Source organism: Nerophis ophidion, linkage group LG17 (genome assembly GCF_033978795.1).
Source record: "Nerophis ophidion isolate RoL-2023_Sa linkage group LG17, RoL_Noph_v1.0, whole genome shotgun sequence".
Lineage (NCBI taxonomy): Eukaryota > Metazoa > Chordata > Actinopteri > Syngnathiformes > Syngnathidae > Nerophis > Nerophis ophidion.
Genome location: NC_084627.1, coordinates 44,010,975 through 44,034,392, shown reverse-complemented (window position 1 = coordinate 44,034,392; position 23,418 = coordinate 44,010,975). Strand labels below are relative to the sequence as shown.

Sequence of the window (23,418 nt, the reverse complement as noted above, 5' to 3'; positions counted from 1 at the left end):
CTCTGGTCAACATATGAAATAACAAGTGTGTGTACAAATTTGAAGTGCTCCCCCTCTGGTCGATATATGTAGTAACAAGTCTGTGTAAGAAATTGAAATGCGTCCCTTTTGGCCAAAATTAATACAAATGATTAAATAAATATGTACATAGAGAAATACTGTAATAACTTGAAGTCAATAATAAATAATTCTTTTTTTTTTTTTTTTTTTACTAAAAGCAGTCTTTCTCAGTGTGTCAACTTTTTCTCATAAAATTGGGAAACACTTCTCTTATTCTTTTTGCATCTGTAATATTGCAATATTTTCTCGTGAAATTATTACTTCTTTATGTGAATTACTTTTTAATGCAAAATGGTGGCATTTCTCACATACAATTCTGACTTTTATCACAACATTGCCAAATTTTTTTGTTGTTCTTGTACAATAGTGACATTTTTGAGTTAAATCATGACTTTTGTCATGCCTATGATTTTATGATTTTTAAGTTTTCTTATAAAATTGTGACTTTTGTCAAGTAAAATTACGACTCTTTTCATAAAATTGCCAAAATTGTAAGCCTTTCTGGTGTTATTGAGTAAAATTCCAACTTCTATCATAGTATTGCCCATGATATTTTTCTTGTAAAGTTTTGACTTTTATTATAATACTGCCAAAAGTCAAAGTTTTTCTTTGGAAATTGTGACTTTTCTCTTGTGTAATTCCAGGTGGCTACTTGTCCAGGGTGTACCCCGCCTACCGCCAGAAAGCATCTGAGATAGGCTCCAGCGACACCTCGCGACCCCAAAAGGGACGAACGGTAGAAAAATGGGTGGATGGATGGACACATTTGAAGTGCTCCCCCTCTGTTCAACATATGAAATAGCAAATGTGTGTACAAATTTGAAGTGCTCCCCCTTTGTTCAACATATAAAATAACAAGTGTCTGTAACAATCGGAAGTGCTCCCCCTCTGGTCAACATATGAAATAACAAGTGTGTGTACAAATTTGAAGTGCTCCCCCTTTGTTCAACATATAAAATAACAAGTGTCTGTAACAATAGGAAGTGCTCCCCCTCTGGTCAACATATGTAATAACAAGTGTGTGTAAGAAATTGAAATGCGTCCCTTTTGGCCCAAATTAATACAAATGATTAAATAAATATGTACATAGAGAAATAATGTAATAACTTGAAGTCAATAATGAATAGTTCCTTTATTTTTTTTTATTTTTTATTTTTTACTAAAAGCAGTATTTCTCATAGTGTGTCAACTTTTTTCCTATAAAATTGAAAACAATTTTTCGTATTCTCTTTTCTTCTGTAATATTACAATATTTTCTCGTGAAATTATTACTTCTTTATGTGAATTACTTTTTAATGCAAAATGGTGGCATTTCTCATAAACAATTCTGACTTTTATCACAATATTGCCAATTTTTTTTGTTGTTCTTGTATAATAGTGACATTTTTGAGTTAAATCATGACTTTTGTCATGCCTATGATTTTTAGGTTTTCTTCTAAAATTGTGACTTTGGTCAAGTAAAATTACGACTCTTTTCATAAAATTGCCAAAATTGCAAGCCTTTCTGGTAAAATTGCGACTGTTATTGAGTAAAATTCCAACTTTTATCATAATATTGCCCATGATATTTTTTTGTAAAATTTTGACTCGCGTTGAGTAAAATTATGACTTTTATTATAATACTGCCAACATTCTAAGTTTTTCTTGGGAAATTGTGACTTTTCTCTTGTGTAATTCCAGGTGGCGACTTGTCTAGGGTGTACCCCGCCTACCGCCAGAAAGCAGCAGAGATAGGCTCCAGCGACACCTCGCGACCCCAAAAGGGACAAACGGTAGAAAAATGGGTGGATGGATGGACAAATTTGAAGTGCTCCCCCTCTGTTCAACATATGAAATAACAAGTGTGTGTACAAATTTGAAGTGCTCCCCCTTTGTTCAACATATACAATAATAAGTGTCTGTAACAATAGGAAGTGCTCCCCCTCTGGTCAACATATGAAATAACAAGTGTGTGTACAAATTTGAAGTGCTCTCCCTTTGTTCAACATATAAAATAACAAGTGTCTGTAACAATAGGAAGTGCTCCCCCTCTGGTTAACATATGTAATAACAAGTGTGTGTAGGAAATTGAAATGCGTCCCTTTTGGCCCAAATTTATACAAATGATTAAATAAATATGTATATAGAGAAATACTGTAATAACTTGAAGTCAATAATGAACAGTTCCTTTATTTTTTTTATTTTTTTTAATTTTTTACTAAAAGCAGTATTTCTCATATTGTGTCAACTTTTTTCCTATAAAATTGAAAACAATTTTTCATATTCTCTTTTCTTCTGTAATATTACAATATTTTCTCGTGAAATTATTACTTCTTTATGTGAATTACTTTTTAATGCAAAATGGTGGCATTTCTCATATACAATTCTGACTTTTATCACAATATTGCCAATTTTTTTTGTTGTTCTTGTATAATAGTGACCTTTTTGAGTTAAATCATGACTTTTGTCATGCCTATGATTTTTAGGTTTTCTTATAAAATTGTGACTTTTGTCAAGTAAAATTACGACTCTTTTCATAAAATTGCCAAAATTGCAAGCCTTTCTGGTAAAATTGCGACTGTTATTGAGTAAAATTCCAACTTTTATCATAATATTGCCCATGATATTTTTTTGTAAAATTTTGACTCGCGTTTAGTAAAATTATGACTTTTATTATAATACTGCCAAAATTCAAAGTTTTTCTTGGGAAATTGTAACTTTTCTCTTGTGTAATTCCAACTCATTTTTCACAACAAGCATTTTTTATATTTGCATAGTATGTATATATTATTCATCTTGTAAATACTAATATTTATATATCTAGAAAGGGTGGTCCTAAAGAGATAGGCCTTTTTCGGAGGTCTCAAGAAGGTAACAAATACAAGGAAGAGTGTGTGTGTGTGCGTGTGTGTGTACTTACTACATGAACAGCAGCAGCATGCCTAACAGCAAAGGCGAGAAGAAGGTGAAGAGCCTGGCAGCTCTGCCCACTGGAGGTTCGGCCTTCTGTGGTGCGTTGGACGACGGTATTGGCGAAGTCTTAGTCTCTGCGGGGAAGACACATCACACCATTTTCAGCAATTGTATCCTCCTAAATTAGGCCTGGGCAATCATTTTGACTCGGGGGGTAATTTAGAGTCCAATCATTGAAATACTTTGTATAGTTGAAGACTTACAGTCATTAGAAAACATCACTGCACATCATAATGGCAGCTACAGTTTACATCAGTGGTCCCCAACCGCGGGCCGGAAGAATTTTTTATTAATTTTTATAAAGCCTCCTTATGGCTTAAAGACCTTATGATATATTTAGATCTGGAAAAAATAAAGTTCAATCTTAGGGGGGCACCTGAGAAGTTTTATTTTGTTTGGGGCTGTATGGTTGACTACATAGCCAAATTAAAGACGCTACAGGATACATGTAATTCACCTTTCATAAACCAGCTTCTTTTTATTTATTTTTTTATATTTATTCCTGGTGTATATTTACTATCTGCCTATGTTGAGAAGAAAGTGATGTACTAATTATTTTCCATTTGTGACTGTACCTTTAACTTATGTAGGACCTGGGGGGAGGGGGGTTTATGTGTGTATGGGGTATGGGTTGGGTTGCTGTTCTTAGAAGTGGGTGGGAAAAAAGGGAGAAAATGTGTTGACTGTTTTATTGTACATTGTAATACCTGTCAAATTCAATAAAAAAAATATATTTAAAAAAAAATAAAAATAAACATAAAATAAAAACATTTGTTTTTTTAAATTTATTAAATCAACATAAAAAACACAATATACACTTAAAATTAGTGCACCAAGCACAAAAACCTCCCTTTTTCATGACAAAAACGCCCTTTTTTCATAACAAAGAAAAAAAAAAAAAGAAAAAAAAAGGACATCCACCCACCTCCCCACCTGGGCCGCGGGACAAATTATTAAGCGTTGACCGGTCCGCGGATACAAAAAGGTTGGGGACCACTGCTTTAAATCTTAAATATCTAAACAAATATTTTTGCACACACACACACGCGCGCGCACGCACACAAACACCCATATATATATATATATATATAAATGTCTGATTGAATGCTAAAAATGTTATGACAGACCGCCTCAAAAAAACCGAGTGGAATTTTTATTTTTTTACTGAATGAGACACCTAGAATGTACATGGAAATAAAGAATTTACAATATTAACTATGAATGATAAAACACTGAAAAATTAACAACATATAAACGTCACCCCCCCTTTACATCCATATATTTTACAATCAAGCAAAACGCAATAGAAATGCAACAAACACAGCAAAATATGAACATGAAGGGTGAAAAAACAAACAAAAAAAAAAAAACACCTACAATCTGATATATGTGATGTATCACTAAGATGTAGAACTTTGTCGTAAAAATCTCCTTCCACGTTTGTCCCTGACACCCACATTTCAGGCTCTGGAAACACTCTGTGGAAACCATCCCCAACCACACTGCTTGGTGCCTCGTCTGAGCTGCTGTGACTTAAATTACCATGGTAAATAATTACATTACCATAGCAACTAGTATATCATGGAAAAATGCAGACTCCAAGCATTGAAATACTTTGTATAGTTGAAGACTTACAGTCATTAGAAAACATCACTGCACATCATAATGGCAGCTACACTTTACATCTTAAATATCTAAACAAATATTTTTGCACACTCACACACGCACACACACACACACAAGGATCTAGACATCCAAAACATAGTTTTGACGACCGGACACTGGGAAGTGCTCAGAATGGCGGGCCGAGGCAAATAGAAAGGAAAATGCATGGCGCAGCAAAATCAATTGTAATCTGCAAGAACAGTCAATAGGAGACTTGTGGAGGCAGTTATATGAAGTGAACTGGACACCAAAAATCATATTCGTTGGGAGGCTGCCCAGACAGGACTGAAGTACTAAAGTCGCAGGTTGCACTATCTGGATTTGGAATTCAAACCACATTGTCAGAAGAAAGATGCACGGAAAGTTGTCAAAAGTTGAGTTCGGGGATTTTGTTTGTTTATGTCATTGTTTTTAATCTTGTTTTGTCAAAGTTACACATTTCAGAAAAAAAATACCCCTGTTGTGCAAAAAATAAATGTGGGGTTTCCAGAAAGATATAAGACAGTAAGATGGGCCACTGTCAGGCTTGTTACTGACCATGAATTGATTACCGACTTAAACAAGTTGAAAACTTATTGGGGTGTTACCATTTAGTGGTCAATTGTACGGAAAATGTACTGTACTGTGCAATCTACTAATAAAAGTTTCAATCAATCAATGGATCCAACACTTTGGTTGTGTTCATTTCCTGTCAGCGCTCTTATTTTGGTTGCATTTCCTGCATGTCTCCCAGAGTGCTTATTTCCCTAACCTGTCCCCGATTGGCAGGCTGGCACACCTGGTTGCAGTTGCCAATCATTCTACTATTAAGCCTGCCTCGCCCTCCAGTAAGGGCTCGGTGATTGCATCCTATATCTTGTAACCTGTTATCCTATTTCCTGGTTCCCGTTGCCTGTTTCCTGGTTCTTGTTTTCCCTGCATGTGCACGTACCAGGTTAATTATTTTGTTTTTTGACATTAAAGTCATGTTTTCCTGCCATCTCTGCATTTTGGGGTTGAAAACCGACGCCAGCCACATTCGTTGCAGCTCATAGCTCTAACCACTATGGAAAGGCACTGAATCCCGTATTTTTTTGGCACCGGTCAAATCCTGCCGGTCCTAACGGGCACGTACAATCCAACGTCGCCATGTTTTGGCACCTGGGTTGCGCCTCAAGTCATGCCCTGTTGCTGACTTTGCCCTTTGGCATGCTAGCAGCACTAAGGGGCCAAACTACCTCAAGTAAAGTTGCAATTTTCAATGCCAACAAAGTAATCGACAAAAAAAAAAAACGCTCCAACTTAAGTTAGGTAAGGTATTACTTTTCCAAAACTGTGCTAGCTTGATGGTAATATACAAAACCAGTGAAGTTGTCACGTTGTGTAAATGGTAAATAAAAACATAATACGATAATTTACAAATCCTTTATGACTTATATTCATTTCAATAGACTGCAAAGACAAAATGCTTAACGTCCGAACTGGAAAACGTAGTTATTTTTTTGCAAATATTAGCTCATTTGGAATTTGATGCCTGCAACATGTTTCAAAAAAGCTGGCACAAGAGGCAAAAAAGACTGAAAAAGTTAAGGAATGCTCATCAAACACTTATGTGGTATATCCCACAGGTGAACAGGCTAATTGGGAACAGGTGGGTTCCATGATTGGGTATAAAAGCAGCTTCAATGAAATGCTCACTACTTTGTCAACAAATGCGTGAGCAATCTGTCCAACTGTTTAACATTTCTCAACGAGCAAAGGCAAGGAATTTAGGGATTTCACCATCTACGGTCTGTTATATCATCAAAATGTTCGGAAAATCTGGAGAAATCACTGCACGTATGCGGCAAGGCTGGAAACCAACATTGAATGCCAGTAACCTTCGATCCCTCAGACTGCACTGCATCAAAAAGCGACATCGGTGTGTAAAGGATATCACCACATGGGCTCAGGAATAAAACGTGCCAACTTCACTGGTTTTGGGGTTTCTTTTAATAGGACTCCTTCAAAGGTGATCTTTGATGACGCGTTTGGCATCTGCACACCTTGGACCACAAACCCATGAGGTCAGGTGTCTCACACACGCTAAGGAGAAACGGGTGAAGCGGTAGAATGGCTGACTGGTAAATGACAAGATTGCTGCTTCAGTCCCCAGCGGACATGAAGTGTCCTGACGCGTATGAATGGATGATTGTGTGACAAAGGAAGATGCAAACAGATGCATCATTGTGTGTGTTTTTCATCTTGCATCATTGTTTTTGATACAGTCCAATTGAAGAACTGAACCATGCAATTAAATTAAGCCCTGTAGTGCTTTTGCCTCACTAACGAGTTATGGAAGTGGCAATCAAAGTGCATGCCAAAGTGGATCTTTGCAGCTTCCTGCTCTTTGAACTGAATAATGATCAACATCAACTGCTGATACTTTGTATGCTTTTCAAACATGTCTTTTTAAGCCTCATTTGAAGGAGACCTGTGATGAATCTCCTCTTTTCTGACTTACACTGCGTCCAGAAACTATTCCGTTTTTTGAAAGAGCTTTTTGAAACGTATTAAAAAAACTAAAAAGGATTCACGGTCTTTTCTTCAATAGAATAGACTAGAGTATTGTTGTCATTATTACAGTGAACAGGTTCAAAGAACAACACAATTGGAGCAGATCCTAAAAAAGGAAGATATATATCTACATATATATATACATCCACATACATACACATATATACATTTACACACACACACACATATATATATATATATATATATATATATATATATATATATATATATATATATATATATATATATACTGTATACACATATATGTATATATATAATATATAAATATATTATATATATATATATATATCTTGAAGCTCTCTCTCTCTCTCTCCCTCCCCTTCTGTTTCTCTCTCCCTCTCTCTCGCTCTCTCTCTCCATCTCTCTCTCTCACTATATAATATATATATACATATATGTAAATATATACATATACACATTTACATATATACATATACACATATATACATATTTACACATATACACATTTATTCATATATATATATATATATATATATACATATATATATATATATATATATATATATATATATATATATATATATATATACATATGTATACATAGATATAGTTTATATATTTACATATACAGACATACATATACACAGCTATATATATATATATATATATATATATATATATATATATATATACATATATATATATACATGTACACACACATATATATATGTACATATATATATACATATATATGCATATGTATACATACATATACATACATACATATATATAGATAAAACATGAGGTGGCGACTTGTCCAGGGTGTACACCGCCTTCCGCCCAATTGTAGCTGAGATAGGCGCCAGCGCCCCCCGTGACCCCAAAAGGGAATAAGCGGTAGAAAATGGATGGATGGATGTATGCATGTGTGTGTATATATATATTTTATATATATATATATATATATATATATATATGCACATCTTCCAATTGTTTTTTACCTGTAGAATCCATCCATCCATCCATTTCCTACCGCTTGTCTGTCTTCAAAAAAAATAAAAAAATAAAAATAAATACATGTGCTTGTCTTACATATTGATTGTGAATGATAGGCAAAATTCCAAATAAAGTGCAGTTCCCCTTTAATATTCATCAAAAAGAGCCCTAATGACCAATTAATAAAAGAAATCATTTTGGGTCGAATGAAAAGAGGAAATAATTCCTCCCTGCCTCCAATTAAAGAGTGTCGTGGAGCAACAGCGCGTCAGGAGGTGGCGGCGTGAATTAGCCAGGTGTGAAATGAGGAGCGCTAACGAGAGCGAGAGCCACTCTTACAAAATAAACTTCCTGCCTTGCCTGCAGCAAAAAGCTCTTCTGAGTGGCGAGGGTGACAAACACGATGCATAGATAATGAGACGGCGGTTATGGCGTTGACACGGATTTAACACGCCAGTGAAGAGAGGAGCGCTGATGATCCACCGTGTGGAGGAAATGAGTCTCTAGAAGAAAAGACTCAGATTCATAAAGCGTATGCATGAAGGGGAAATAAATGAGAAAGGCTTTAATCCTCTGTATTTATGGTGACAATGAGCCTCAAAATCACAGTGGGGGATCTGCAATTATCCTGAGTCTCCCAGTGAGCCTTTTAAATCTCAAATTATGCTAATCTGTCCAACAAATAAATGATAGCTAAGTCAACACTTGTCAGTCAAGGCTAATTTTGGAGTTTTACCAAACAACAAGGATGCCGCTTTAACACAAGGCAGAGATTTTATTTTAAAAAATAATATTTTTGGCCACAGCAACATTACACACAAAGTCGTCAGTAACTAGAAGAGGCAATTTCTGGAGGAATTGCGTGTGAATGCTCCAATGGAACTGAAATGCTAACAGAATGTAGTATGAACGTAAGAATAGTTTGAATGTGGGAATGCTTTGAATGCTGAAGAGTTTGAATTTCCCTGGAAAACCGGAATTTGAAAGTGTAAGTTTGAATGTCCGGGATGAGTGGAATGGGTTAATGTTGGAATGGTTGGAAAAGGTTGAAAAATGTGTATATTGTGCAACTTGGAAAAAAATGTGCCATTAATTTCAATGGGGAATTCCTGGAAATTTGGGAATTTTGGGAAAAGTGGAATTTAAAAAAAATAAATTAAAAGCATGAATGTTCTGAATGAGCTGTTTTGGTTGGTGTTGGAATTGTTTGTATTGTTCAAGACATGTTGAAGTTATAAATGGTATTAGGGAATTTCAGGAAAATCTGAATTTTTTTTGAAAATGGTATAACTTGAATGGTCTAAATGAGTTGAAGAGGTTGGTGTTGGAATTTTTCAAATCGGTGGAGAAATGATGAAGTTGTAACATGTTGAGTTGAGAAATGGTGTTACAAAATTCCTGGAAATTTGGAAAAACTGTGAATTTTTCCAGTTGGAAAAACAACTTTGTTAATTGTCCTGATTAAGAGGAATGTTTTGATGGTGGTAACGGATGAAATGCGTTAAAAAATGTGGAAGGAGTAGTCGCCAGAAAAAAAAAAAAGGGTTGAAATAGGGCTTTGGAAAACCTGGAAATGTGGAAAATCCCAGATTTTTTTTTGTACTTGGAAAAAGGGTAATTAGACTTTCCAAAATGGTGACATGTGTTGAAGGTGGAATGGTTTAGAAAGGTTGAAACATGTGGGATTGTGCAACTTGGGAAAAATATCCCGTTAATTTCAATGGGAAATTCCTGGTAATTTGGGAATTTTGGGAAAAGTGGAATTTAAAAAAAATAAATTAAAAGCATGAATGTCCTGAATGAGCTGTTTTGGTTGGTGTTGGAATTGTTTGTATCGTTCAAGACATGTTGAAGTTATAAATGGTATTAGGGAATTTCAGGAAAATCGGGATTTTTTTTGAAAATGGTAAAACTTGAATGTCTAAATGAGTTGAAGAGGTTGGTGTTGGAATTTTTCAAATCGGTGGAGAAATGATGAAGTTGTAACATGTTGAGTTGAGAAATGGTGTTACAAAATTCCTGGAAATTTGGAAAAACTGTGAATTTTTCCAGTTGGAAAAACAACTTTGTTAATTGTCCTGATTAAGAGGAATGTTTTGATGGTGGTAACGGATGAAATGCGTTAAAAAATGTGGAAGGAGTAGTCGCCAGAAAAAAAAAAAAGGGTTGAAATAGGGCTTTGGAAAACCTGGAAATGTGGAAAATCCCAGATTTTTTTTTGTACTTGGAAAAAGGGTAATTAGACTTTCCAAAATGGTGACATGTGTTGAAGGTGGAATGGTTTAGAAAGGTTGAAACATGTGGGATTGTGCAACTTGGGAAAAATATCCCGTTAATTTCAATGGGAAATTCCTGGTAATTTGGGAATTTTGGGAAAAGTGGAATTTAAAAAAAATAAATTAAAAGCATGAATGTCCTGAATGAGCTGTTTTGGTTGGTGTTGGAATTGTTTGTATCGTTCAAGACATGTTGAAGTTATAAATGGTATTAGGGAATTTCAGGAAAATCGGGATTTTTTTTGAAAATGGTAAAACTTGAATGTCTAAATGAGTTGAAGAGGTTGGTGTTGGAATTTTTCAAATCGGTGGAGAAATGATGAAGTTGTAACATGTTGAGTTGAGAAATAGTGTTACAAAATTCCTGGAACTTTGGAAAAACTGTGAATTTTTCCAGTTGGAAAAACAACTCTGTTAATTGTCCTGATTAAGAGGAATGTTTTGATGGTGGTTAAAAAATGTGGAAGGAGTAGTCGCCAGAAAAAAAAAAAAGGGTTGAAATAGGGCTTTGGAAAACCAGGAAATGTGGAAAATCCCAGATTTTTTTTTTGTACTTGGAAAAAGGGTAATTAGACTTTCCAAAATGGTGAAATGTGTTGAAGGTGGAATGGTTTAAAAAGGTTGAAACATGTGGGATTGTGCAACTTGGGAAAAATATCCCGTTAATTTCAATGGGAAATTCCTGGAAATTTGGGAAAATTGGGATTTTTTTTAAAAAATGGTAAAAAAACCCAACTTGAATGTTCTGAATGAGTTGGAATGGTTAGTGTTTTTTTTTTTTCAAATCGGTGGAGAAATGTTGACGTTGCAACATTTTGAGTTGAGAAATGGTGTTACGGAATTCCTGGAATTTTGGAAAAACTGTGAATTTCTCCTGTTCAAAAAACAACTTTGTTAATTGTCCTGATTAACAGGGATGTTTTGACCGTGGAAAGGTTGAAATGCATTGGAAAATGTGGAAGGAGTACTCACCAAAAAAGGGTTGGAAATATGGCTTTGGAAAACCAGGAATTCTGGAAAATCCTGGAAAAATTTTTTTTCTTGTAAAAAGGGTAGTTTGAATTTCCAGAATGGTGAAATGTGTTGAAGGTGGAATGGTTTGAATAGGTTGAAAAATGTGGGATTTGTGCAAGTTGGAAAAAATGTCCGGTTAATTTCAATGGGCAATTCCTGGAAATTTGGGAATTTTGGAAAAATTGGGAAAAATTGGTAAAAAAAAACAAAAAAACTTGAATGTTCCGAATGAGTTGGAATGGTTGGTGTTTTTTTTTTCTAATCGGTGGAGAAATGTTGAAGTTGCAACATGTTGAGTTGAGAAATGGTATTGCGAAATTCCTGGAATTTTGGAAAAACTGTGAATTTCTCCAGTTCAAAAAACAACTTTGTTAATTGTCCTGATTAAGAAGAATGTTTTGACCGTGGAACGGTTGAAATGCATTGGAAAATGTGGAAGGAGTAATCACCAAAAAAGGGGTGGAAATATGGCTTTGGAAAACCAGGAATTCTGGAAAATCCCGGAAAAAAAATGTTTCTTGTAAAAAGGGTAGTTTGAATATCCAGAATGGTGAAATGTGTTGAAGGTGGAATGGTTTGAAAAGGTTGAAAAATGTGGGAATTGTGCAAGTTGGAAAAAATGTCCCGTTAATTTCAATGGGAAATTCCTTGACTTTTGGGAATTTTGGGAGAATTGGGATTTTTTTTTTTGAAAGTGGTAAAAAAAAATTGAATGTTCTGAATGAGTTGAAATGGTTGGTGTCGGAATTTTTCAAATCGGTGGAGAAATGGTATTAGGGAATTCATGGAATTTCAGGGAAAGTGGGAATTTTTCCAGTTCAAACATTTTTTTTGTTGTTAATTTTCCAATTGTTAGGAATGTTTTGACGGGGGAAAGGTTGAAATGCGTTGGAAAATGTGGAAACATTATTTGCCAAAAAAGGGGTGGAAATAAGGCTTTGGAAAACCAGGAATTATGGAAAATCCTGGACATTTTACTTTACTTGGAAAAAGGGTAGTTTGAATTTCCAGAATGGTGAAATGTGTTGAAGGTGGAATGGAATTTTGCAACTTGGACAAAATGGCCTGTTAATTTCAATGGGAAATTCCTGGAAATTTTGGGAAGATTAGATTTTTTGGGGGAAAATGGTGTATAAAAACTTGAATGTTCTGAATGAGTTGAAATGGTTGGTGTCGGAATTTTTCAAATCGGTGGAGAATTGTTGAAGTTCTAACATGTTCAGTTGAAAAATGGTGTTACGGAATTCCCGGAATTTCAGGAAAAGTGGGAATTTTTCCAGTTCAAAAAACAAATTTGTTAAATTTCCAATTAAGAGGAATGTTTTGACGGTGGAAAGGTTGAAATTCGTTGGAAAATGTGGAAAGATTAGTCGCCAAAAAGGGGTGGAAATAAGGCTTTGGAAAACCAGGAATTATGGAAAATTTTATTTTACCTGGAAAAAGGGTAATTTGAATTTCCAGAATGGTGAAATGTGTTGAAGGTGGAATGGTTTGAAAAAGTTGAAACACGTGTAAATTTTGCAATGGTAATAAAAACTTGAATGTTCTTAATGAGTTGAAATGGTTGGTGTTGGAATTTTTCAAATCGGTGGAGAAATGTTGAAGTAGTAACACGGTGAGTTGAGAAATGGTATTAGGGAATTCCTGGAAAACTGGGATTTTTTTGTGGGGGTGGGGGTGCGGGTTACACCCTGGAAAAGTCGCCACCTCATGGCAAGACCAACACAGATAGACTGAACCGGTACTTTTCAAACAGGGTATAGTACCGTGTTTGATTCACTAGTACTGCAATACTATGCTAGTACTGGTATACCGTACAGCCCTACTTCCAAGTGACATTTTTCTGAGCAGGCATTTGGTATCAGTGCTCCTCGCTTGTCTGTTTATTTCCATTCCAGGTAGCAAAGTAGCTGACAAGAAATAGGAGACTTTCTGCCTGACTGACGGCGTGAGGCACGGAGGACGTTTGCAAGCCGCCACCAGACTGCTTCCTCCATTAATGGCTGAGCAATGATCCCATCACTGAGGACCAGACTTCATCCGTCTGTCAGGGCGCCCTCCCTTTTTTGATGTGAAATGAGAAGCGAAACACGCCAGCATCACTTTGTCCCCGTGGGGTGTGGGTGGCACGCTCTTTCAAACTAAAGAATACAACCAAATAAAGTTAGGTTCAAGTCTGGTCTGCTGCAGGAAACTAGGAAAGGAAATTGAAGCAGTGTTGTTGTTATCAGTCAATATGTCATGGGGAAGACTTTTGTTAGCAAACATTCCTTTAACTTTGATTACTTCCTGTTTATTGGTGTGGAAGGCAGCTGCCAATCAGATCATTAGTTTCCCTGCGGTGGCACTAGCTACAGTCCTGGTCAAAAGTGTACATACGCTTGTAAAGAACATCCTGTCATGGCTGTCTTTAGTTTCCAATCATTTCTACAACTCTTATTTATTTATGATAGAGTGATTGGTTGTGTTGGTCACATATAGAGATGTCCGATAATATCAGACTGCCCATATTATCGGCCGATAAATGCTTTAAAATGTAATATCGGAAATTATCAGTATCGGTTTCAAAATGATCAGTATCGGTTTCAAAAAGTAAAATGTATGACTTTTTAAAAGGCCGCCGTGTACACGGATGTCGAGAGAAGTACAGAGCAACAATAAACCTTAAAGGCTTTTCACACACACAAGTGAATGCAAGGCATACTTGGTCAACAGCCATACAGGTCACACTGAGGGTGGCCGTATAAACAACTTTAACACTGTTACAAATATGCGCCACGCTGTGAACCCACACCAAAATGGTAAACGGGTTATACTTGTATAACGCTTTTTTTTAACATTTTATAAGGAACTCAAAGCGCTTTGACACTATTTCCACATTCACCCATTCACACACACATTCACACACTGACGGCGGGAGCTGCCATGCAAGGCGCTAACCAGGGCCCATCTGGAGACAGGGTGAAGTGTCTTGCTCAAGGACACAACGGACGTGACCAGGATGGTAGAATCAATCAATAAATCAATGTTTACTTATATAGCCCTAAATCACTAGTGTCTCAAAGGGCTGCACAAACCAGTACGACATCCTCGGTAGGCCCACATAAGGGCAAGGAAAACTCACACCCAGTGGGACGTCGGTGACAATGATGACTATGAGAACCTTGGAGAGGAGGAAAGCAATGGAAGTCGAGCGGGTCTAATGTGATCCTGTGAAAGTTCAATCCATAATGGATCCAACACAGTCGCGAGAGTCCAGTCCAAAGCGGATCCGACACAGCAGTGAGAGTCCCGTTCACAGCGGAGCCAGCAGGAAACCATTCCAAGCGGAGGCGGATCAGCAGCGCAGAGATGTCTCCAGCCGATACCCAGGCAAGGGACCGGACCCCCTCCACAAGGGAGAGTGGGACATAGAAGAAAAAGAAAAGAAACGGCAGATCAACTGGTCTAAAAAGGGAGTCTATTTAAAGGCTAGAGTATACAAATGAGTTTTAAGGTGAGACTTAAATGCTTCTACTGAGGTGGCATCTCGAACTGTTACCGGGAGGGCATTCCAGAGTACTGGAGCCCGAAATGAAAAGTTGGGGATTGAACCAGGAACCCTCGGGTTGCTAGCACAGCCACTCTCCCAACCGCGCCACGCTGTCCAAACAAGAACGACAAACACATTTCGGGAGAACATCTGCACCGTAACACAACAGAACAGATACCCAGAACCCCTTGCAGCACTAACTTTTCCAGGACGCTACAATGTGCATGGAGGGCCCTGAACGGTATGTCAAGAGTGTGGTGCTGGAATCTTAAGCTGAGTCAATTCCACGCCACAGTGAAGTCTGTGCTTACTGTATGGCTGCGAAAGCTGGAAAAAACAATGTGAAGTGAGGTGAATTATATTTATATAGCACTTTTCTCTGGTGACTCAAAGTGCTTTATATAGTGAAACCCAAAATCTATGCTACATTTAAAGCAGTGTGGGTGGCACTGGGAGCGGGTGGGTGAAGTGTCTTGCCCAAGGACACAACGCCAGGACTAGAATGGGAGAAGCGGGGATTGAACCTGGAATCCTCAAGTTGCTGGCATGGCCGCTCTACCCAACCCTAACCACGCTGCCCCAACAATGACAATAACATATAATAATACTAATACTGATAATAATGATGATAATAATAGTAACAACAATAATATTAATATTATTATTATAATAATAAGTAGTGTGTACCCTGCCTTGCACCAGAGTGAAGCTGGGATAGGCTCCAGCACCTCTGCAACCTCAAAAGGGACAAGCGGTAGAAAATGGAAGGAAGGATAACATGGCATATTTTTCATCACATAAACAATTATGTAACATGATTTAAAACACTTTTTAGTGCAATGGTTCAACGTTTCTTTGTTCTCATCTCCACAAAATGAACACAATAATCGCCGTCACAACAAACTTTTCCTGAATATCAGATCGATGGCACCTGCACGGATCCATCCTCTAAAATGCAGCAGTTGCAAAGAAGAATGTGGATTCTGTGACAATGTTCATCGATAGTCAGAGAGATAAAACAAAAAGAATAACGATGTGAGAAGCATCAGCTGGGAGGAGAAGAAGCATGACGAGAATCCTGATGACTTTTTCTTCTTCTTTCCCATGCAGGGAACACCAGTGCTCACACAATGTGTCTAATGTGTGTGTGTGTGTGTGTGTGTGTGTGTTCTTGTACTTCCACTCTTCTTGGGACATGAAGAAGGAAAAGTATCTTCCATATGAGGAGGTGTGAACAAGTGATGACATAAATGATGGTCCCAATAACATTGCATCTAAAAGACAATGTCTCATTTGCACCCCTGCTGGTGACATCTATCAAAATGAGGGTGGTCCCGAAAAGGAGGGATTTTTCAAATTGACTGTGTCGGTTTTAAAAGTGTTCCCCCTCTGGTCAACATATGAAATAACAAGTTTGTGTAAGAAATTGAAATGCATCCCCTTTGGCCAAAATTAATTAAAACATTTAAATAAATATGTATATAAAGACAATCTGTAATAACTTGAAGTAGATAATGAAGACTAAAAACCAATTACGGACAAAAAAATAAAATAAATTAAAAAATATCAAAAATCAGTCTTATTCTCACAATGTGTCTACTTTTTTCTTCTATTTTTTTCTGTTTGTTTAATATTGCAATATGTTCTCGAAAAATTATTATTTTTTTATGTAAAATTATTACTTCTTAATGCAAAATGGTGACACGTGTCGTATAAAATTCGGACTTTTATCACAATATTGCTAATTTTCAATCTTTTTTTTTTTAAGTAAAATTTTGCCAAGTGAAATTCCAAATATTGTTATAAAACCAAAATGTTAAAGTTTTCTTATAGAAACTTTTTATTTTGTTGAGTAAAATTACAACTTTTTTCATTAAATTGCCAAAATGTTTAAGCTTTTCTTGTAAAATTGCGACTGTTATTGAGTAAAATTCCAGCTTTTATCATAATATTGCGCCAATGATCACTTTTTCTTATAAAAGTTTGACTCGTGTTGAGTAAAATTACGACTTTTGTCATCATTTTGCCAAGTGAAATTTCAAATATTATTATAATATTGCCAACATCTTAAAGTTTTCTTATGAAATGTCTTATTTTGTCAAGTAAAATTAAGACTCTTTTCATAAAATTTCCAACAGTTGAAGCTTTTCTTGTAAAATTGCGACTCTTATTGAGTACAATCACAGCTTTTATCATACTATTGCACAAATGATCAGTTTTTCTGATACAATTTTGACTTGCGTTGAGTAAAATTACGACATATATTATAGTTTTGCCAACATTTTAAGTTTTTCTTGTGAAATTGTGACCTTTTTCTTGTAAAATTTCAACTCATTTTTCACAACAAGCTTTTTTATATTTGCATTGTATGCATATATTGTCCATGTTGGAAGTGCACATCTTTATATATCTAGAAAGGTTGGTCCTAAAGAGTTAGGCCTTTTTCGGAGGTCTCAAGAAGGTCAGAAATACAAGAATGTGTGTGTATGTTCTTGTACTTTTACCCTTCTTGGGACATGAAGAAGGAAAAGTATCTTCCACATGAGGAGGTGTGAACAAGTGATGACATAAATGATGGTCCAAATAACATTGCATCTAATAGACAATGTCTCATCTGCACCCCCGGCTGGTGACATCTATTAAAATGAGGGTGGTCCCAAAAAGGAGGGATTTTTCAAATTGACTGTGTCGGTTTTAAAAGTGTTCCCCCTCTGGTCAACATATGAAATAACAAGTTTGAGTAAGAAATTGATATTGCATCCCCTTTGGCCAAAATGAATTAAAACATATAAATAAATATGTATAGAGAGACATACTGTAATAACTTCACGTAAATACTGAAGACTAAAAACCAATTAGCGACAAAAAAAATAAAAATATCTACAAGCAGTCTTATTCTCACAATGTGTCTACTTTTTCTTTCTATTTTTTCTGTTTGTGTATTATTGCAATATCTTCTCGTAAAATAATTACTTTTTTATGTAAAATTATTACTTTTAATGAAAAATGGTGACATGTGATATAAAATTCGAACTTTTATCACAATATTGCTAATTTTAATTTTAATTTTTTTAAGTAAAATTCTGCCAAGTGAAATTCTAAATATTATTATAATAATTCCAGCATGTTAAGGTTTTTTTATAAAACTTCTTATTTTGTTGAGTAAAATTACGACTGTTTACATAAAATTGCCAAAATGTTTAAGCTTTTCTTGTAAAATTGCGACTGGTATTGAGTAAAATTCCAGCTTTTATCATAATATTGCACCAATGATCACTTTTTCTTATAAAAGTTTGACTTGTGTTGAGTAAAAATTACGTCTTTTGTCATCATTTTGCCAAGTGAAATTTCAAATATTATTATAATAATGCCAACATTTTAAAGTTTTCTTATAAAATGTCTTATTTTGTCAAGTAAAATTAAGACTCTTTTCATAAAAATGCCAACAGTTGAAGCTTTTCTTGTAAAATTGCGACTGTTATTGAGTAAAATACAAGCTTTTATCATAATATTGCGCCAATGATCACTTTTTTCTTATGAAAGTTTGACTTGTGTTGAGTAAAATTACGACTTTTGTCATCATTTTTGCCAAGTGAAATTCCAAATATTATTATAATATTGCCAACATCTTAAAGTTTTCTTATAAAATTTCTTATTTTGTCAAGTAAAAATAAGACTCTTTTCATAAAATTGACAACAGTTTCAGCTTTTCTTGTAAAATTGCGACTCTTATTGAGTAAAATTACAGCTATTATCATACTATTGCACAAATGATCAGTTTTTCTGGTACAATTTTGACTTGACGTTGAGTAAAATTACGACATTTATTATAGTTTTGCCAACATTCTAAGTTTTTCTCGTGAAATTGTGACCTTCTTCTTGTAAAATTTAAACTCAGTTTTCACAACAGGCGTTTATATATTTGCATTGTATGCATATATTGTCCATGTTGGAAATGCACATCTTTATATATCTAGAAAGGGTGGTCCGAAAGAGGTAGGCCTTTTTTGGAGGTCTCAAGAAGGTCAGAAATACAAGAATGTGTGTGTGTGTGTGTGTGTGTGTGTGTCTGTGTTCTTGTACTTTTACCCTTCTTGGGACATGAAGAAGGAAAAGTATCTTCCATATGAGGAGGTGTGAACAAGTGATGACATAAATGATGGTCCCAATAACATTGCATCTAAAAGACAATGTCTCATTTGCACCCCTGCTGGTGACATCTATCAAAATGAGGGTGGTCCCGAAAAGGAGGGATTTTTCAAATTGACTGTGTCGGTTTTAAAAGTGTTCCCCCTCTGGTCAACATATGAAATAACAAGTTTGTGTAAGAAATTGAAATGCATCCCCTTTGGCCAAAATTAATTAAAACATTTAAATAAATATGTATATAAAGACAATCTGTAATAACTTGAAGTAGATAATGAAGACTAAAAACCAATTACGGACAAAAAAATAAAATAAATTAAAAAATATCAAAAATCAGTCTTATTCTCACAATGTGTCTACTTTTTTCTTCTATTTTTTTCTGTTTGTTTAATATTGCAATATGTTCTCGAAAAATTATTATTTTTTTATGTAAAATTATTACTTCTTAATGCAAAATGGTGACACGTGTCGTATAAAATTCGGACTTTTATCACAATATTGCTAATTTTCAATCTTTTTTTTTTTAAGTAAAATTTTGCCAAGTGAAATTCCAAATATTGTTATAAAACCAAAATGTTAAAGTTTTCTTATAGAAACTTTTTATTTTGTTGAGTAAAATTACAACTTTTTTCATTAAATTGCCAAAATGTTTAAGCTTTTCTTGTAAAATTGCGACTGTTATTGAGTAAAATTCCAGCTTTTATCATAATATTGCGCCAATGATCACTTTTTCTTATAAAAGTTTGACTCGTGTTGAGTAAAATTACGACTTTTGTCATCATTTTGCCAAGTGAAATTTCAAATATTATTATAATATTGCCAACATCTTAAAGTTTTCTTATGAAATGTCTTATTTTGTCAAGTAAAATTAAGACTCTTTTCATAAAATTTCCAACAGTTGAAGCTTTTCTTGTAAAATTGCGACTCTTATTGAGTACAATCACAGCTTTTATCATACTATTGCACAAATGATCAGTTTTTCTGATACAATTTTGACTTGCGTTGAGTAAAATTACGACATATATTATAGTTTTGCCAACATTTTAAGTTTTTCTTGTGAAATTGTGACCTTTTTCTTGTAAAATTTCAACTCATTTTTCACAACAAGCTTTTTTATATTTGCATTGTATGCATATATTGTCCATGTTGGAAGTGCACATCTTTATATATCTAGAAAGGTTGGTCCTAAAGAGTTAGGCCTTTTTCGGAGGTCTCAAGAAGGTCAGAAATACAAGAATGTGTGTGTATGTTCTTGTACTTTTACCCTTCTTGGGACATGAAGAAGGAAAAGTATCTTCCACATGAGGAGGTGTGAACAAGTGATGACATAAATGATGGTCCAAATAACATTGCATCTAATAGACAATGTCTCATCTGCACCCCCGGCTGGTGACATCTATTAAAATGAGGGTGGTCCCAAAAAGGAGGGATTTTTCAAATTGACTGTGTCGGTTTTAAAAGTGTTCCCCCTCTGGTCAACATATGAAATAACAAGTTTGAGTAAGAAATTGATATTGCATCCCCTTTGGCCAAAATGAATTAAAACATATAAATAAATATGTATAGAGAGACATACTGTAATAACTTCACGTAAATACTGAAGACTAAAAACCAATTAGCGACAAAAAAAATAAAAATATCTACAAGCAGTCTTATTCTCACAATGTGTCTACTTTTTCTTTCTATTTTTTCTGTTTGTGTATTATTGCAATATCTTCTCGTAAAATAATTACTTTTTTATGTAAAATTATTACTTTTAATGAAAAATGGTGACATGTGATATAAAATTCGAACTTTTATCACAATATTGCTAATTTTAATTTTAATTTTTTTAAGTAAAATTCTGCCAAGTGAAATTCTAAATATTATTATAATAATTCCAGCATGTTAAGGTTTTTTTATAAAACTTCTTATTTTGTTGAGTAAAATTACGACTGTTTACATAAAATTGCCAAAATGTTTAAGCTTTTCTTGTAAAATTGCGACTGGTATTGAGTAAAATTCCAGCTTTTATCATAATATTGCACCAATGATCACTTTTTCTTATAAAAGTTTGACTTGTGTTGAGTAAAAATTACGTCTTTTGTCATCATTTTGCCAAGTGAAATTTCAAATATTATTATAATAATGCCAACATTTTAAAGTTTTCTTATAAAATGTCTTATTTTGTCAAGTAAAATTAAGACTCTTTTCATAAAAATGCCAACAGTTGAAGCTTTTCTTGTAAAATTGCGACTGTTATTGAGTAAAATACAAGCTTTTATCATAATATTGCGCCAATGATCACTTTTTTCTTATGAAAGTTTGACTTGTGTTGAGTAAAATTACGACTTTTGTCATCATTTTGCCAAGTGAAATTCCAAATATTATTATAATATTGCCAACATCTTAAAGTTTTCTTATAAAATTTCTTATTTTGTCAAGTAAAAATAAGACTCTTTTCATAAAATTGACAACAGTTTCAGCTTTTCTTGTAAAATTGCGACTCTTATTGAGTAAAATTACAGCTATTATCATACTATTGCACAAATGATCAGTTTTTCTGGTACAATTTTGACTTGACGTTGAGTAAAATTACGACATTTATTATAGTTTTGCCAACATTCTAAGTTTTTCTCGTGAAATTGTGACCTTCTTCTTGTAAAATTTAAACTCAGTTTTCACAACAGGCGTTTATATATTTGCATTGTATGCATATATTGTCCATGTTGGAAATGCACATCTTTATATATCTAGAAAGGGTGGTCCGAAAGAGGTAGGCCTTTTTTGGAGGTCTCAAGAAGGTCAGAAATACAAGAATGTGTGTGCGTGTGTGTGTGTGTGTGTGTGTGTCTGTGTTCTTGTACTTTTACCCTTCTTGGGACATGAAGAAGGAAAAGTATCTTCCATATGAGGAGGTGTGAACAAGTGATGACATAAATGATGGTCCCAATAACATTGCATCTAATAGACAATGTCTCATCTGCACCCCCGGCTGGTGACATCTATCAAAATGAGGGTGGTCCCAAAAAGGAGGGATTTTTCAAATTGACTGTGTCGGTTTTAAAAGTGTTCCCCCTCTGGTCAACATATGAAATAACAAGTTTGTGTAAGAAATTGATATTGCACCCCCTTTGGTCAAAATTATTTAAAAATAAATAAATAAATATGTATATAAAGACATACTGTAATAACTTAAAGTAAATACTGAAGACTAAAAACCAATTACGGACAAAAAAATAAAATAAATCAAAAAATACCAAAAAGCAGTCTTATTCTCACAATTTTTTCTTCTATTTTTTCTGTTTGTGTAATATTGCAATATCTTCTCGTAAAATAATTACTTTTTTAATGTAAAATTATTACTTTTAATTAAAAATGGTGACGTGTGATATAAAATTGCTAATTTTAATATATATTTTTTTTAAAGTAAAATTCTGCCAAGTGAAATTCCAAATATTATTATACTAATACCAGCATGTTAAGGTTTTCTTATAAAACTTCTTATTTTGTTGAGTAAAATTACGACTGTTTACATAAAATTGCCAAAATGTTTAAGCTTTTCTTGTAAAATTGCGACGGTTATTGAGTAAAATTCCAGCTTTTATCATAATATTACGGCAATGATCACTTTTTCTTATACAAGTTTGACTCCTGTTGAGTAAAATTACGACTTTTGTCATCATTTTGCCAAGTGAAATTTCAAATATTATTGTAATATTGCCAACATCTTAAAGTTTTCTTATGAAATTTCTTATTTTGTCAAGTAAAATTAAGACTCTTTTCATAAAATTGCCAACAGTTGAAGCTTTTCTTGTAAAATCGTGACTCTTATTGAGTAAAATTACAGCTTTTATCATACTATTGCACAAATGATCAGTTTTTTGGATACAATTTTGACTTAAATTACAACATTTATTATAGTTTTGCCAACATTCTAAGTTTTTCTCGTGAAATTGTGACCTTTTTCTTGTGAAATTTCAACTCATTTTTCACAACAAGCTTTTTTATATTTGCATAGTATGTATATATTATTCATGTTGGAAATTCACATCTTTATTTATCTAGAAAGGGTGGTCCTAAAGAGGTATGCATTTTTCGGAGGTTTCAAGAAGGTAAGAAATACAAAAATGTGTGTGTGTGTGTGTGAGGCAGAGAGAGAGTGAGAGGTGTGCACATCATATGGTGGTGATGTCCACGTGTTAGTATATGTGGGAGTGTTAGAGAAGGTCTGTCTCTGCTGTTTAGAATGTGTCTGCTGTGTTTCCAACATGGCATGCT

General features: G+C 34.4%; 1 protein-coding gene across 2 annotated transcripts in view; it reads right to left on the bottom strand.

Annotated features, from left to right (window-relative positions):
- Positions 1-23,418, bottom strand: part of cntfr (ciliary neurotrophic factor receptor) — a 723,314-nt gene that overhangs the window by 5,611 nt on the left and 694,285 nt on the right. For both annotated transcript variants that reach the window (XM_061877005.1, XM_061877006.1), the window contains one exon: positions 2,960-3,086. In XM_061877005.1, coding sequence (XP_061732989.1) covers positions 2,960-3,086 — 127 coding nt within the window. The remainder of the gene's footprint in view (positions 1-2,959; positions 3,087-23,418) is intronic.